This window comes from Phalacrocorax carbo, chromosome 13, assembly GCF_963921805.1.
Source record: "Phalacrocorax carbo chromosome 13, bPhaCar2.1, whole genome shotgun sequence".
Classification (NCBI taxonomy): domain Eukaryota; kingdom Metazoa; phylum Chordata; class Aves; order Suliformes; family Phalacrocoracidae; genus Phalacrocorax; species Phalacrocorax carbo.
In genome coordinates this window covers 18,197,642-18,214,194 of record NC_087525.1, presented here as the reverse complement: position 1 = coordinate 18,214,194, position 16,553 = coordinate 18,197,642, and the positions used below count along the sequence as shown (strand labels likewise).

At 39.4% G+C, this 16,553-nt stretch overlaps 1 protein-coding gene across 2 annotated transcripts in view; it reads left to right on the top strand.

The window, feature by feature from the left end:
• The window catches only part of VCL (vinculin), a 61,658-nt gene that overhangs the window by 32,520 nt on the left and 12,585 nt on the right, over window positions 1-16,553 (top strand). For both annotated transcript variants that reach the window (XM_064464955.1, XM_064464956.1), the window contains exons 7-14: window positions 5,116-5,206; window positions 6,593-6,740; window positions 9,101-9,254; window positions 10,228-10,403; window positions 11,590-11,780; window positions 14,438-14,637; window positions 15,200-15,328; window positions 16,348-16,497. In XM_064464955.1, the coding sequence (XP_064321025.1) occupies window positions 5,116-5,206; window positions 6,593-6,740; window positions 9,101-9,254; window positions 10,228-10,403; window positions 11,590-11,780; window positions 14,438-14,637; window positions 15,200-15,328; window positions 16,348-16,497 (1,239 nt within the window). The remainder of the gene's footprint in view (window positions 1-5,115; window positions 5,207-6,592; window positions 6,741-9,100; window positions 9,255-10,227; window positions 10,404-11,589; window positions 11,781-14,437; window positions 14,638-15,199; window positions 15,329-16,347; window positions 16,498-16,553) is intronic.

Below are 16,553 nucleotides of genomic sequence, written 5' to 3'. Positions count from 1 at the left end.
GAAGCCAGTGCGTGGGCACTGTCGGTTCCTTGCAACTCGGTTAAGCTGCGCAAGTGAGTGCAGCCGCTTACCTGGAGTTAAGTGGTGCCCCTAAGTGATACCCGCTGAAGATACCGAGGTCTGGCAGACCATAACGCAGGTCTGCAGACAGAATCGTAAAAGTGTTATTGTGGGCTTACAAATAAATGTAACTGCATAACTGAAATCCCTGCCAATTTTTTTGGAGTACCTTGAAGTAAATTGCTGAAGGGATTTTTTTTTAAAGGATTAGTGCTATAATCAACAAGTAACTGTAAATATATTTAAAGAAAATATTGAGACCTGAAGCCAGACTTATTAACAAATGAGATCTTGCAGAAAATCTAACACTGATGTAATCTAGGCATTAAAATCACTTTGGCCTATATTGTTCAGCACTTGACCCTTAGTTTGCCTTTTGAGTTATTTTGTCACTATCACTTCCTTATTATGACTACTTTATGCATCTTTGTTTTTGTTCTCCTGTTTCTTACCCTTTCTCACCTTTAGAAGGTAAGCTTTCTTCCACACCCTACACACCTCTACCTTGTACTAAAACCAAAGAAAGCATGTATGTGGGATTTCGTGCTGTGTGCTGTGCAACTTTTTATTTGTGTGCCAGCTGTGACACCATACTTACGTATAAACACACGGGAGTTTGAAAGAGGGTCTTAATAGCTCTGTCTAGCTTCGTGTAGAGTTGGCTGTCACTAAGAGTATGGTAATTGCAAGCTGAACTGCATTAAGAGTGCCTTTGAGTCTGATTAGAGTTAGCCCAAGGTTTTAGAGCACATTCTTGCTGAATGCTTTTGTGTTAATTTGTTACTAGTCTCTGTAGCTGCAAATAAAGGGTCCAGTCATGCAGGAGCAAGCTTTCTGCTTGCCCAGAAAGCTTTATTAAATCAGGAATTTGGTCAATTCCATAGTACTTCACCAGCAGCCTTCCTTCAGTTCGAATGGCTTGTGTTCTTCAGGTTTAGGCCTAGAACTTCAATTTTGTATGTGCATTTTTCAGTTCAGTTTTATTTTTGGATTTAAGCATTCCTGTATTTAAAGAAATACAAATACAGTTTTGTTTCACTTTTACATGACAAATTTGGAAATCTTTGTGGTAAGGAAGTGACTGTTGCAAAAAGTTGGCAATTCAGCCTTGAGAAATTCTTACTTCTCTTGCTAGTGAGGGAGATTAATAAAGGATTTCATTAAGAAAATAGTTGGTGTATTAGCGGTATTTCCAAATGGAAAAATATTGGTCATTATACATAATGCATAAATATGGTGTGTGGGCTAGTATAATCAAAGTATCATTCTATTGGTTGAGAGCTTCTTAACTAGATTTTGTTTTTGGAGTTAAGGTATGCTGGGAGTTTGGAACTGCAGCACTGGGCATTAATTAAACAGTTATGACAAAGAATTTGAGTTGACAAAAATGCAGCAGGATGAAGCAGGAACTAGTTTGCTAATGGCCACTTATTACAGACCTTTTCCTGTATTTGCACATATATCAAAAGGTTGACCTACTTGTTATTTTTCTGGGAGGGAGGGTGAGGAGCCCTTTAATTCTACTTGAGATTACTGTTGCACACATTTGGTGCCTGGTGGTCAAGGGAAAGATATTTTCCTTGTGCCTTTCTGGAGCAAAGTAAGGCGTGTTTGGGGATGCACAGCCTTGAATTTTTACTTATGTAGTACATGCTACTGTTGATGTCGGAGTTTATTTTGTTTATTCTTCTATCTTGGCTTGTTCATGTGTGGAAGTATCACAAAATCTACCTAAAGATAGTGGAGAATGAGCAAGTGTATGGAGCCAGAGTTGTAGGCTTTTCTCTAAACTATTTTGTTGGTCTTTATAGACTCTGAAATGCACATTACTGTTACTGGATTGCAATAAACTGCTTGCACCAACACTGTTGTTTTTTGTTTTTTTTTTTAATTTTTATTTAGAATTGAAATACTGAGCAAATACTGATCTCTAACAAAATGTTGGAAAAAAATTCCATATTTATTCCATTTGTAGCTTTGTACCATTTTCTTTGAACTTTTCACTTTACAAGCTTTCTTGTATATTCTTAGTGTTCAAGTTTATTTAAAAATAAAGTAATAATTCAAACATCTTCAATTCCCATAGAAATGGAGGGAGTTAAAAGTTGCAGGAAGCTGAGAAGTATCTAGCAGCTTGCAGGACTGAACCCTGGATGGTGACTAAGCTATCTGTTCTGCCAGAAGGCTGGCTTTGCCGATTTCCTTCAACATTGCCTTCTTTGGTCATGAAATGCAGATATTGCTAGACTAGACCACTTTATTGAGTCAGAGGTTGTGCTTTATATTCAACGAGAGATTGTGTAGGATTTATTTTGTGCGCTTCCAAAGCAGTGCAGATACCACCTGCTCCATGAATAATCTCAAAATTCTTGGTAGTGGCAGAAGTGATGCATAAAGGCATCTTGAATGAGTGCTCATTTGCTTTAGGACTGATTTGCAAAAAGCCAGCTTGTGACTTTTCCTTTCAGGCAGTGTTGCCCTAGTTGTTTAACTTGGTTAACTTAAGTTGTTTATCCCTTCTGAAAAGGTAATAGTGCCGCTTTTGTTAATGAAATTCCTTTTACCAAGAGGGGAACTGTGGGGAGGGAAGAGAAAGAATCCTTTTTTTTTCTGATAAAACTACTCTATATGAAATTCTTTTTGCAGGATAGCTCTAGGATTTTTTTCTTCCTTGCAACTGATACTCTGCTGGCAAACCCCAAAGAGTAAAATTTTAAACATATTTAGCTCTTAAGGAAGGAACAAGGCATTTAAACAGCTCTAGGAATCAGGAATATCGAGACGCTTTCAAGCAGTAAGACCCTGTGCAAGTTGCTTTGTTTAAATTAAATACTCCTTTCATCTACCTCCTTAATAGCCTGAATTGGTGGCAAAGTCCAGACCTTCCAGGATTGCTACACCTTTGCTTGCCAGGTGTCTGACACCAGACACAGCTGTGGCAGAAGCAATAGTGCAGTACCAATAAACCTGGTTAAGGATGTGTTCTAATTTCCTATTTAAAAATTACTTTTCTCGGTGCAATAAAAACTCCTTATCCTGGAACACTTCGACCGCTAAACTAGGATTTCACCAGATTTTTTTTAAACAGGAAGGGGGACAGTATTTTGCAAACGTGAGTGAAGAGCCACACAGGACAGCAAGGTGTACACTGTAGAGCAATCCAGTTACACAGCCTTCATGTGACAGGACAGATGGATCCTGTTATTGCTTGGGCAGCGCTAGCAATTACAAAATCATGAGTGTAGAAGCTAAAATACCCTTGATTTTGTCCCCTGATATAAGACTTGAGAATCAGAGGCTTCTATATAGTTCTGCTGAAACTGCAGCTCTTGCAGGCAGCTGAGACAACAAAAGCCTGGGTTAGTAAACAGGGAGGGGTAAAGACAGTTTCCCAACAGTCCCCCTCTCAGCCATGCCACACCTATCTCATCAACACATTAAGCAATATCTGTTGCCTTTTTAAAAATTCAGCTAGTTCTTTGTTTCAAATTCTTTCTGGGTAGACAGGCCTGCAGTAGGTGATTCATTCCAAAGTAAAATAGCTTCAGGCCATATATGAAACAGAAGACTGTAACACCTACCTTCACAGCTAGTAAGGTTTGTATATATGTTTGAATACTTAAGTGATAATTTACTTGTCTCTTGTTATATATTAAGTAAACAATTCTCAAGCTATAGAGAAAATGGCTTTTAAAATAACATGCCGACCTCCCACCCTAGCTGCATATCCTGCCCTTTTGAAGTTTTTCCCAAACAGGTCCTGACCTCAGCTCTCAGACCCAGTTTTGGGAACAGACCTTCCAGGTGAAAATGATTCTGCTTTTGGTGTGCTCTCTCAGGCTGTGATTCGAGAGTCCTTAAAAATATCCAGCAGAGTGTCGCATGACCTTTTGGAAAGTTGGTTGCTGAATTATATTATAGCACCTTATGAATAGCTGACAGCCCAATGTGCCTGAATAAAGCTGGCTTAAATGCCAGATTGTTTACAGTGATGTATCTTTGAGACTAAGGACACAGAATGAACAACTTCACAGAAATGTGGCAGTTCTTTAGCGTTGTCGGGATATCACATGCTGTACCAGGTACTGGTCGTTGATCCTAGTGGGCTCTTCTTCATAAGAGTTGGACATGGACGGTCCAATTCAGTTAATAGTGCGAGAGCCAGGCTTCTCTTCACCATCAGTGTTCTAATCATGGTATGTTAGATATATTATTTCCATGATACGGGTGGTAAAAAGCTAGCCTGGCTTTTTCCCAACTTCCTACTTAAGGTAGCTGTTACTTTTTTCACTGTCTTTCCATTTGCATAAGATAGAAAACTTCTGGCCTCTAGTGGAGAGATGACACATAAACAATTAATAGAGTATGCAGAGAAAAGAGAACTGGACAGTTTTATCTCCTCTGGTCAAAGACGTGTTGGATAATAGCAGCGCAACAGTCAAAGCAGCAGCTTCTCTGCTGCTTCTGGCAGAGAAGTTCTGAGTTCAAAACAACCACATGTGAGCGTGTGTTTGTCTCCAAAGATATTAAGCTCCATATTTGAGAATTTCAGGAATTAGCTGGCAGTCTGTTTTTCTGCAAATAGCAGCTCTTTGACTTTAAGCAGCAGAGCAGGAGAAAAATGCAGATGTGCAACCTCTTACACAGAACTAAGTAGTAAAATTCACTGGCCAGTTTGAGTTTTTGGAAAGTTTAATCTCGTTACAACTGTTTTACGTGCCCTGATGTACATGACGGAAAAAATGGAACTAACTCCAAGATGTGTGCTTATCAGAGCTCTGACTTTAGAAATTAAAACACTAGTAAATAAAGGAATAGAAAAATCACTAAAATTGCATGCTTATTTTCTGCATTTCGAGTGAAACAAAAATGTCTGTCTTAATTGGAAAGAAGTGATTATGACCTGCTAGTTTGAAAACGGGTTTTGAGCCGCTTATATGGGTGTGTTTCTGTAAGTAGACTGTGCTTTATAGAACTTCTGTCTGCTTTGGCTGTGTTGACTATTCGTGCTTTGATTTTTTTGAGAATCATTTTGGTGGTTTCTTTTTTGTAAAGGACACTGAAGCCATGAAAAGAGCTTTAGCCTTAATAGATTCAAAGATGAACCAGGCAAAAGGCTGGCTGAGAGATCCAAATGCACCTCCAGGTAATATTAAATAAAATAACAGCACAAAGTATTTTGATTTTTAAAGGTCTGGATAGTTCTGTTGTGTAAGAAAAATTAGCTTTTAAGCATTAGTAACCCATATGTAGCGGATCATTCAGGAGGAGTCTGTATTTATTCCTTTCTTTAGACACCGGAGATTGAACAAGTCGTGTCTAACGACCTGGAAAGCTTTCCTTCTTTTCAGTTGTCTAAATAATATGGTCTGTGTAATATACATGGCTTTTCTTTGCATCCCACTAGTAAAAACAAAACCCTATAAATTGCATTGAACAGTATTTAACTGTAGTGGTTGCTAATACTTAAAATCCCTCCTTCTGTATTTTCCCATTTGTGTGACTTTAGATTTGCCTAAAGTAATCTTGAAGTGTTTTTCTTTCAATCTTGACATAAATTTTTTAACACTAAAATCTGCCATAAATACTGTAACTACAGTCACCTTTACTTATGTGAAGGTTTTGCCTTTGTATACACCTTTAAAGCAAATAAAACCAGATCCAGGCCTGCTCCGTTTGGACTTTGAAAGATCTTATCTGAAAGACTTCCTCTGAAATTGAAGCCAAAATAATACAGTTGTAAAAGTTGGAAGTGAGTTGTCGTCATCTGCAGAGCTGCTGCTTATAGTACTTCTGACCTCATTCCCCTTGCCACAATCAATTCCAGAAACCTCAAAGTTATTTTCAAAGCTTTCTGTCATTGACACTGACAATTAATGAAGTAAACTATTAAAAATTCAGTAGCTAAGGATAATTGCAGAGATAATTATGGAACTTATTGCAAATCAGATTTTACCGGGTGTGTTAATTTAAGCTAACCTCATAATGTTTGTCATCTGAGCGTTCCTTATAGTAAAACTTCTTTGAGCCAATTTCGTTATTATAATTTCATGGAGGAACCAGTACTTTATGGGTACTGGCACCTCCGCTATCTATAATGCTGGAGGACAGGATCAGGGTGGGTCGCAAGTAAAAGGAATGTTGTTCTTGCATTTTCTTTAGCCAAAACCCAGTCAGATCTGCAACTGGCTGAAGTTAAGGCTATGTGAATCTTGCCATGTTGCTCTTTCCCTTCTTAGCCTGAATAACAGAATCTATAAATGAAGTATTTATAGAAATTAAGCTATGATAACAGAGTGATTGAGCAATTGTGCATCATGTGCCATGTATTTCATTATGGCTGTGCTGTATTGTTTCAGAAATACTGTCCATTTTAATTATCACATTTGGTGTATATCTCATAGCTTTTGATAAATGTATTTTCATGGCAGAACCTAATGCAGGTGGTGTGGTGGGGCATGATGGGATAGCAGTTGACTCGTACATGTCAAGGAACGTCCTGTTTGTTTTGCTAACTGACTCTGCATCTTAGGGGATGCTGGTGAGCAAGCAATAAGGCAGATTCTTGATGAAGCTGGAAAAGCAGGAGAGCTGTGTGCCGGCAAAGAACGCAGAGAGATTCTGGGAACATGCAAGACGCTGGGCCAGATGACTGATCAGCTGGCTGACCTCAGAGCGAGGTAAATCTGTTGCTCTTAATGGACAATTTTCCAGTACTGTTAAAACTGTTTTTCTGAACTTGCAATTGTGTCACTTCCTAAGTGTAGGAGAGCAGGCCAGTAGCTGTGCTTGGCGTCTTTTACTTCGACCTCTTCCGATAAGGATAATATCTTTTAATATGTGAAGTAATTGTATAACATGATGAGTAAAATGGCTCAGGTAGAAAATTTGGAGTTTGTTTAATGTCAAACACATTGCCTTTCTCCAAATCAGGGCAAAATGAAATTTCAAACTCTACTGTTAAGTCTGCTTTCCAAAGAGGATACACCCCAATGACCGTAAGAGACGTGAGTGCTCTGGTTTTTAGGTACTTATTGGAACGCTAGACCACAAGCAGTAGCTGTTGAAGTTGTTTATCAGTCACTGATGAACTCTGCTGAACTTTATGTGCATACCTTGCTAGAGTTTTACTTAATCAGAGCCCTTTATCAATTTTCTGCCTCCCCATTAGAAATTGGTTATTCTTTCACAATGGTGTTTTGAACTTAAAGGGATTTTGTTTTTAGGGAGCGCATTTACTGTATATTTTTTTATGTTGGGTACCATGGCCTTTTGTTCTTTTGCCAGAGAGTAGGAAGTATGATACGCCTTTGTGCAGGCATAAGGATGATGAGCGAAGAAATGACTATTCCATGTAGTTTGAACATTATAACCCAGTTTCCTTTGAGTATAAGGAATTTTTCAGCAACTTATCAGTGTACTAAATCATTAAGTTAGAGTCCTCTAACACTGATTTCTTTATTTTGTTGTGACACTCCTCCCCACCCCTAAAAATACTCTACCCGGAAACCCAGAAAGCTATTAATTGTGATCCATTAGGGATACAGGTAATGGTTTTGTGCTATAATATTTTCACCTAAACATCACTGTGTCTTTCAAATTGCCAGAAAAAGCAATACAAGTTAGGAATTTGTTCTAAAATAAAAGTTTTTTAGGTAAAATAAATGCCTCTTCTGACTTAAGGCCCTAGTGAAGTGCAGAAGTGAGAAAATGCAAATTATTTGAAGACTTGAGTTTTGAGTTACCTTAAAAACAAATTCCCTGCCCCCACTTTAAATCCACAGGCTGCCAGGCTCTGGCGTGTTGTGATGACATGCACACAAGCTTAGAATATTGCTATAACTTAATTTCATGAAGAGTTGTGAGTTTGCTATATAAAGTCTAGAAAGGCCAAAATTCAGAAATACTGGTTATATTGTCATCGAAGAAGAGATGTGTATTAGCTGTAATAGCGGTGGTGGATGAGAAGCTGCTTTTTGTTTATCTTCGCTTGGATTTCCAGCTGATTGACCCAGGAGAATGTAAGAGCTTCTTTAAAAGTTCTTCCACAGCACACTGGAAATTAGGCTAAACTCTTACTCTTTGTGTAAATCAGTGGCTGGTATCAGCTTTGTATTATTTGAAGCTTTTGGAGGTGGAGGAAGAGACATGACTAAGCTTTACTAACAAATGAGTTAATTTATATGCTGGTCTAATATGAAATAACTTCAAGTCAGCCTGTGAGAAATCAGGTATAAAGAAACATATCTTGAGACTCTGGCCTGACTGTAAATACGCCGTAGCATCTCAGTAGCATGTTTGTCATCCTCCCTCTTATTACGGTCTTTTTCAAGTTAGTAGTTAATGTTAACATGCTCAAAAAGCTTTCCAGTAGTGATGTTGTTTTGGAATGGAGTATGGGGTTTCTTATGCAAAACTAATGTTCTTGGGCATACGTATCTGAAGTAATCTTTCTATCCAACTTTTAACTCCTAAGCATTTGAGCAAACAGTGGTGGTGCTGCAGATTGTTTTCTACAGTCTGTAAATTTGTACTGCTGGCTTCCTTTTCACCATTTTCAGAAGTCTTACCAACAGCCTGTAACCTTTAATCTACTTTGTCAACATGACTGAGGCAACGAAGACATCTTATTTTCACTCAGACGTGCTGTCCTCACTTAGGTATGGTGAGACACAACTCCTCCAGGTTCTGGCGGGCTTGCGGGAATCTGTAAATGAGGAGACGACAGGCCTTGCCCTGGGTACTTTAATGGAACTGTGCCCTCAAATAGCCTTACTTTGCGGCACTTAAAAAATGTTCGTTGTACTGAGGATGCTCAATGTCAAATTCTGGAAAGTGGAAAAAGTGCTCTTAGTTTTAACCTCTTCTTGTGGTGTTCTTCCTCCAGTTGTTTTTGTTTTCCCAGGAAAAAAAAAACCCAAACTGATTAAATACTGTGTCTCTTGCAGTAATTGCATAAACAGTTTGTGTTGCCTCTTCATTAGAAATGGGCTTTGCTCAACCCTGAGCTGAATCTGTGGTGCTCTTTTTTCTCGGGCAGAGGACAGGGTGCCACACCCGTGGCTATGCAGAAAGCGCAGCAGGTGTCCCAGGGCCTGGATTTGCTCACCGCCAAGGTGGAAAACGCAGCCCACAAATTGGAGGCCATGACAAACTCGAAGCAGGCAATTGCAAAGAAGATCGATGCTGCTCAGGTACTGCTAATGGTTTCATAAATGCTTCAGAACATGGTTACGTGACTGCTGTTAGAGCTGTTACACTGAACTATTGTAGTTGTTTCCACACAGCGTGGTTACTTGTTCAGAAGAACATGTAGGGGATACTTGCTTTTACACAGAAAAATCTTAAATTCAGTAATTTACAGGGTGCTGTGAATTTTGCTACAGCTTACGACAATTTTTAAATATTTTTTTTAAGATTGCTAAAAATGTTAGGCTGTGAAATTAAAGTGAGGAAACACCCTAAATCTGGACATAAACTGATCGTATTGAAGGAAAGAGTCAGGGAGTTTCAGACTGCACAGGCTTACCTGTGGGTAAAACTGGAGCCCTTCCCTTGGCCTCTGCTTTGGGAGTGGAGTTGAGGATTTAGAACTTGATATTCATGACAAAAGCAAAACAATGTTAATGACACAACTTTTTCATTTAGTTGTTACTTCATTTTTGTAACTCTTAACCTCTCTCAATGGTCAGCCTATTACCCAGTGATGGTGATGGACATCAAATAATGAACCTTCTAGATATACCTTATCTAAATGTGTGTATGTGTATATATATAAATATACATTAATGCATAGATATATAGTGAAATTATGTGAAACTTTTCAGGAAGAGCTCTGTAAAGAGTGCCACGCTATGCACAAGAGCATCTGTTTCCATTTTTCTTCTGAAAGCCAGATCAGGAGCCTCTAAAGCCTCTAGTTAAATTTTACATCTGAAAATACTGTTGGCAGATGTTGGGGGAGAGAGAATTTGATATGTTTTTCAAATCAGAAAAATCTTCCAGACAATACTTCACGGTATCTAATAAACAGAAATTTCTTGTAAAAAAGTGTTTTCTGTTAAATAACATTTTGAAAGCTGTACTGGTTTTTATTTTTGTTTAAAAGTCTCTATAGAAATAACATTACTGTTTATCTTCACTCATATACAACTTCTTTCTATTAAGAACTGGCTTGCGGATCCGAATGGGGGCAGTGAAGGAGAAGAGCATATTCGGGGAATTATGGCCGAAGCAAGGAAAGTTGCAGAATTATGTGAGGAGCCTAAAGAGAGAGATGACATCCTTCGTTCCTTGGGGGAAATCTCTGCGTTGACAGCTAAGCTGTCAGATCTGCGGCGACAGTATGTATTAGGTTTATCACCATTAATTTATTTGAATAACTTTTATTTGCAGTTCAAAGTGCTGAGCACAGTCAGAATATTGATTATTAATTGAAGAATATATTTTCCTCCAAGAACTGGGAATATGGAGATCTTGTACTTCTGAGATTCTATCCTGCATTTAGGAAAATTGAGTGTGAAGAATTGTGTTGTTCCTGGGTGGGAAACCTAACTTTTTTAACATCCTTTAAAAATTTTGATTTATAAAATATGGTATCCTTTTTAGTGCTTCAACCTAATGATTTCTAACCCAAAGCCCAACTTGCACTGTATTCCTTAAAAAAAAAAAAAAAAAGTAATATCTAGAAAATATTTTTTTGTGCTGCCTAAGGAATATTTAACAGGCAAACGAAGCCAAAATTGAGCTCCTTTGTACTGTCAAAGCACTTCAAAGGAATGAGGTAATGTGAAATTTAAGTTCGTTTATACAGGCAAACCTCATCACTGGTTTTTGCTAAGCAGTTTACTAAATGGCAAGCAAAGGGGGATATCTAGCACTTCAGTCAGTGTCAGGGCTCCAATCTGTAACTGCAAACTATGTAAAAGATAACCCAAGGTAACAGGGTTTGCCGAAGGTCTTCAGCGCCCAGCTGCAAACGATGTATCAGTTTCGCAAAGGGGGTGCTTGAGAAGGGAAGCGGAGAAACGGTTATTGTATAAATTGTGATCTTCATCTATGGCCAGTTGCAATATGAAGATAAATATTTTTCTTCATCATAAACACTGTAATCAAGTTTTTCTTGATATTTAGCTGCTGCAGGTCTTAATGTGCTATCTCTGTTCAACTTTGTATATAGCCTTGGGTCTGCTGCTGCTTGCTTTTCTGCTTGTAACCTGTGTGGCATTACTGCAGTTGCTCATAAGGCAGCCACGAGCATGGGAAATCAGTCATACATCAGAATTATCAATGGCAGTACCATGCCTTCCCCCACCTCAGAGCTGTGTTGAACATATGTAATATCCAGGTGCCACAGCAGAGGAGTGTGAGGCAGGGATTTATGGATGACAGGTCTGCATTATTTGCTCTGAGATGCAACAGTCAAATTTAACATTATTTAAAGAGATGAAGTACTCTTATGTCTTCCTTCTGAATTTGGGACTAGCTGTAAAAGATCTTTATATGACACTATTTTTTTTTAATCCTTAGCGGGAAAGGTGACTCTCCCGAGGCCCGTGCATTGGCTAAGCAAATAGCTACATCCCTTCAGAATTTACAGTCCAAAACAAACAGGGCTGTAGCAAATACCAGGCCCGTTAAAGCAGCTGTCCATTTGGAGGGCAAGATTGAGCAAGCTCAGAGGTGGATAGACAATCCTACAGTTGCTGATCGGGGAGTAGGTAAGTGTTTCAGTGTGCTTTTCCCCCCATAGTTTTATGGTTAAACTTGCTAGTAATTTTTATGACGGAAGCTACAGCCTCTGGGATGCTGAGGATGCGTGGAATCTCTTCATGGCTGTGGAGACCTGCAGTTTGAGGCTGGAGATTTATAGCCAAGTCCTGGCTGCAATATTATTGAGTCGAGCTGGCCCGTGATTCTCTCTGTCTTCTGGAAAGAACAACTTTGGCAAAGAGTAGGAGAACGTGTGCTGTAAGACAGACAAATATTAGACTGCTCCTTGCTCTTATTATCATGCAAATATAGTATCTCAAATTTGAATTTATGTCTACTCCAGCAAATTGAGTAATTAAGTCCTTCAGAGAGGAGAAAAACATCCATAAACCTGACTTAAAAATACCACTTCTCTTATGGTTTCTGGGTTATCTGAGGAGAGTGCTTCTTAATCAAAGAGAAGGGTGATCTAAGAATCCAAGCATGCTATCAGCAGGCATATAGTTATGGTGCAGGAGCTGCTCCAGTGAGAGCTTATTGTAAACAACTTCTGCAATTTCTAGTTTAGCTTCTTCCGATGCTATTGCAAGTAGGCGATGAAGCGTGAAAACTGGGTTCAGTAATGTTTTCCACAGCAGTTAGTTCTGAGCAGTGCAGTTACATCTGAGCAGTGCAACTTATAATGATGAATAGAAACACGCCTTATAAGTAGCTTAACTTCAGACCTTTAATACCTCTTTCTCCCACCTTTTGCTGCCCGTTGAGATAACTTCTGTTGTGTGCAGATCCTTGAATTAAAGATTTAGTGATGTTGATAATTTGGTCACTTGTGAAGTGCAAATTTATATGCAGTATTATAAACAGAATAGTGGAGTTCCATGTTTTGACACTTTCTGATTGGCAAATTGGACACTGAATGAGATGACCAACAGGGTGGTGGGTAGGTCCCATGAGACCTGTTTGGCAGTGGCTGAAAGCCTTCCTAATTTTGATGTTTCTCTTGAACACAGTAACCTGTGAGGTGGTTGGCCTAAAGAAGCACAAAACTGAATCTTAATTATTTTATTCTTAATTCAAAAGAAACCGAGGTAACTTCAATCCCACTTGAAATCTGTAAGTGCCTAGTTAATCGCGAGGCTGAAAGCCTGCTGAAGGAGCTGAAGTTTCTCGACGCTGGACGTACACTCCAGCGTTTAGTCAATTGCTCTAGTAATACATATGACAAAAATGTGTGTAGAGGTGCAAGAAGTTGCGTGTCCCATAACTTTAATGTTTCAAGTTTAATGAAGAAAAATTCTAGTTGTAGCAGGATGTCATTGTTCAATTTTTTCATTTAAATGTCTTTCACTTGCATTGGCCCTTGGCAGGGTGTTTATAGGAAAGGTATATTAAGAATATAAATCAGATACGGGCTGTCTTCAGTCTGGGCAGCGCTTCTGGTAAAATCTGGCCTGGTGATTTCAGTGCTATGACAATGTGAAATATTTCAGTGTTCTCTGCAGTAGTAATGGCTATGTCTCAAATAACTCGGTGTGTTTGCAGTTATCCCAGGGTAGTGCTTCAACACAAACTGAATCTTGAAATAACAGGGCAGAATGTGTATTTTATTTTATAAACACGTGAGCCACTTCAGTGGAGTTAGCTGCTACAAATATTTATATGCAGTCATGTTCTGAGTTATCCTGGCTAAGTGATGGCTAAAGTAACTGTAACTGGCAGATACAAGCTAGGCAAGATGAACTGAAACCCTGAACTGGTGTGGGAAGTGTACTTGCTTGGCTGCACTTGACTTAGGCAAAACAGCAACTAAAAAATGTCTCAGGACAGTCCAACAGCACCAAACTTACCAGTGTAGTTAAGCTTTCTAAAATGATGGTGGCTTTGGGTAGTCTGGTCCTGTGACTACTTCCTTCTAAGTAGTTTTGAGCTTGATCATGAACTTGGATTACTTGTGTGTTAGCATCGGCTTAAAATGATTCTTCAGTAGGTCTTTAAGGGACTTAATATACAATGACTTCTTTTAAAAGAAGAGTACTGTTGTACTGAGGAGCGTATTCTTGTGAAAGAACAGGAGGTTTCTGTAAGTGAATGAAGGAAACAGCCCCTGCTAAAAGTGATTTTGTTTTACACACTGTGGAGGCTTTATAAAAATGTCTTCACCCCCTGCCCTGTCAATCCTGGACACTTGACACTTCTTACCCATGGCTTCTGGAATCCTGGGAGAGGGTATCCTTCTTTTTCATTTTTCTGCTTGGATTTTCTCCCCCTCTTCCTGTTCATCTTCTAATGACTTGTAATGATGGGAAGATGAAGTGCAGCACTTGGATTTGCAAGTGCTTTTATTGGAGTCAAGGGATTAGTTATGTAGGAATACCTCGCAGCTGCAATGGCTAACTTCTGTCAGGCCCCCCTAGTTAAAAAGGATGCGTCTCTAGCCAGAGTTGCTGTAATAAGCAAAAAGAAAACGATGAGGATTGAATTCCTCCATGGCGTCGAACTGCAGTTGCTTAATGATAAACTGCAGAAGACCCTTTCCGCTGCCTAGAAAGGCGTTCTTACAAACCCAGGAATTCTGAAGGGCCACTTACTTCATAGTGCATCTGATTTATGCTTTCAGTTTTTTGTTCCACTGTATGTTAACGCAATGTGACCTCTTCCACTGTAGGCCAGGCAGCAATTCGGGGTCTGGTTGCAGAAGGTCGTCGTTTAGCCAATGTCATGATGGGACCTTATCGCCAAGACCTGCTTGCCAAATGTGACCGTGTAGACCAGCTGGCTGCTCAGCTAGCAGACCTTGCGGCGAGAGGGGAGGGGGAATCTCCCCAGGCCAGGGCAATTGCTGCTCAGCTTCAGGACTCACTGAAGGTAAACATGTGCTCTTGTGCAGTGAAATGCATGATAGGCTGAAGCGTTCGCACTCCTCTGATGGAGTGCTTGCACATGGGCGGCATCAATAAAAACAACATGCAGCAAAAAACCCTCTTGCTTTAGCTGAGATGCTTAAAGCAAACTTTCTACAAGCTCCTTGATATCATGCTGTAGAGATCAATTCCAAATGAACAATTTGGAAGTAAAACCAAAGTCTCATTTTAAACGAAAATATGCTAGTACTGCAAATTTGAGGGACGAGGTCTCAAACCACGCTGTTACCATGCTGTTCATGGCTTCTGATGCCTCTCCAAAGAGCAGTATGCAAGCTTCTGGTATTTCAAACTATGTAAAAAGTGATGCTTTTAAGATCACTTTATCTTATGGGCTGCCATTGGAATGGATTTTTTTGTTTGGGGTTGTTGGTTGGTTTTTCTTTTGTTTGGTGTTGTTTTTTTGTTTGTTTTTGGTTTTTTCCCAATAGAGGTTTTATGGATTTGAATCTCTATGAACTTAATATTCTGGTATCATGTGCTAATAATTTTCCTATTTTTTTAAGGACCTTAAAACACGGATGCAAGAGGCGATGACGCAAGAGGTTTCTGATGTTTTTAGTGACACCACAACTCCTATTAAATTGTTAGCAGTAGCAGCCACTGCTCCTTCTGACGCTCCCAACAGAGAGGAGGCAAGTATACCCAGGTGGCCTTTTTCTCATGTGAAGCTTCAGTTATTGTTTAGTTTCACCTGAGTTGGTGTTTTGAAAAACGGATCAGTGTATTTTTTCTCATGCTTGTGATACATGCTTATTAATCCTGACAGCATGGTGATTGTCTTGCAAATTTTTCTGGGCTCTTGGAGATCACAGATCGTGGTGCATGTGCCTGGAAACTGTACTGCCCCTGACTTCAGTAAATGGCATAGATTTTTCCCTCTGTCTCTACTATGTTGCCTTCAGGATGCTAAAAATTCTTGGGCAAAGATCACTGACACACCAGTTAGGGGACTGTAGGTCTCAATGTTATATAAGCTGATGAAAATAGTCAAATTCATTCCAAGATTGATCAGCAGATTTAACCTGTTCTCGTGCTGTACTTCAAAGCTACTGGCTGCATGTAGAATATCTAAAACTCTGTGGCTGGCAGCTCTGTTTGGCTAGTTGATTTGAAGATGATCAAAATGATTTGCAAGGCCTTGGGGAATTTAGCTTTATGACAAGGTAGCTTTTTGTCAAAGTATTCTGTGCCTTGAATAGCTAAGGACTGTGGAAGGAGGAATTATTTTTTTTTCTGATGTGAAGCTTGAATTTCTAGGGCAAACCCCCATATTTATCTTCCAAATATAGTTACTTCTGGATTATGGGTTTGAAGATTAATGTCTATGAGCTAAAATAGTTATAAGACAGCATTTGTCACAGCAGCAGTCATAAGTAATTAGTGTACTTAATACCTCAAAGCTATAAAGTGTGGCAGTATCCTTTGTTGCCCAGATGAGTTCGTAAAGAAGGAAGTCCAGTAATGTAAAGATTAAAAAAATGACATAGCTTCAAAGCTCTGGTGTCCTGTTGCATCCTCTCAGGAGATGCGTTAAGTGTGAATCACACAGAATGTTATGAAGGTGTCTCTGGTATTTGACACTTTGAAGAAATTATGTATTCTTTGGAGAAGTTAGGCTTATTAAAGTGCCTCTTCCTCTCCTGACAACTAGGTATTTGATGAAAGAGCAGCAAACTTTGAAAACCATGCTGCCAGACTGGGAGCTACAGCAGAAAAAGCGGCTGCAGTTGGAACAGCGAATAAAACTACTGTGGAGGGCATTCAAGCAACAGTGAAATCAGCAAGGGAACTTACCCCCCAGGTTTGCCTCCGTAGTCTCAGAGGGCTGCTAAAAGGGCGGGGGATGACTTCTGGGGA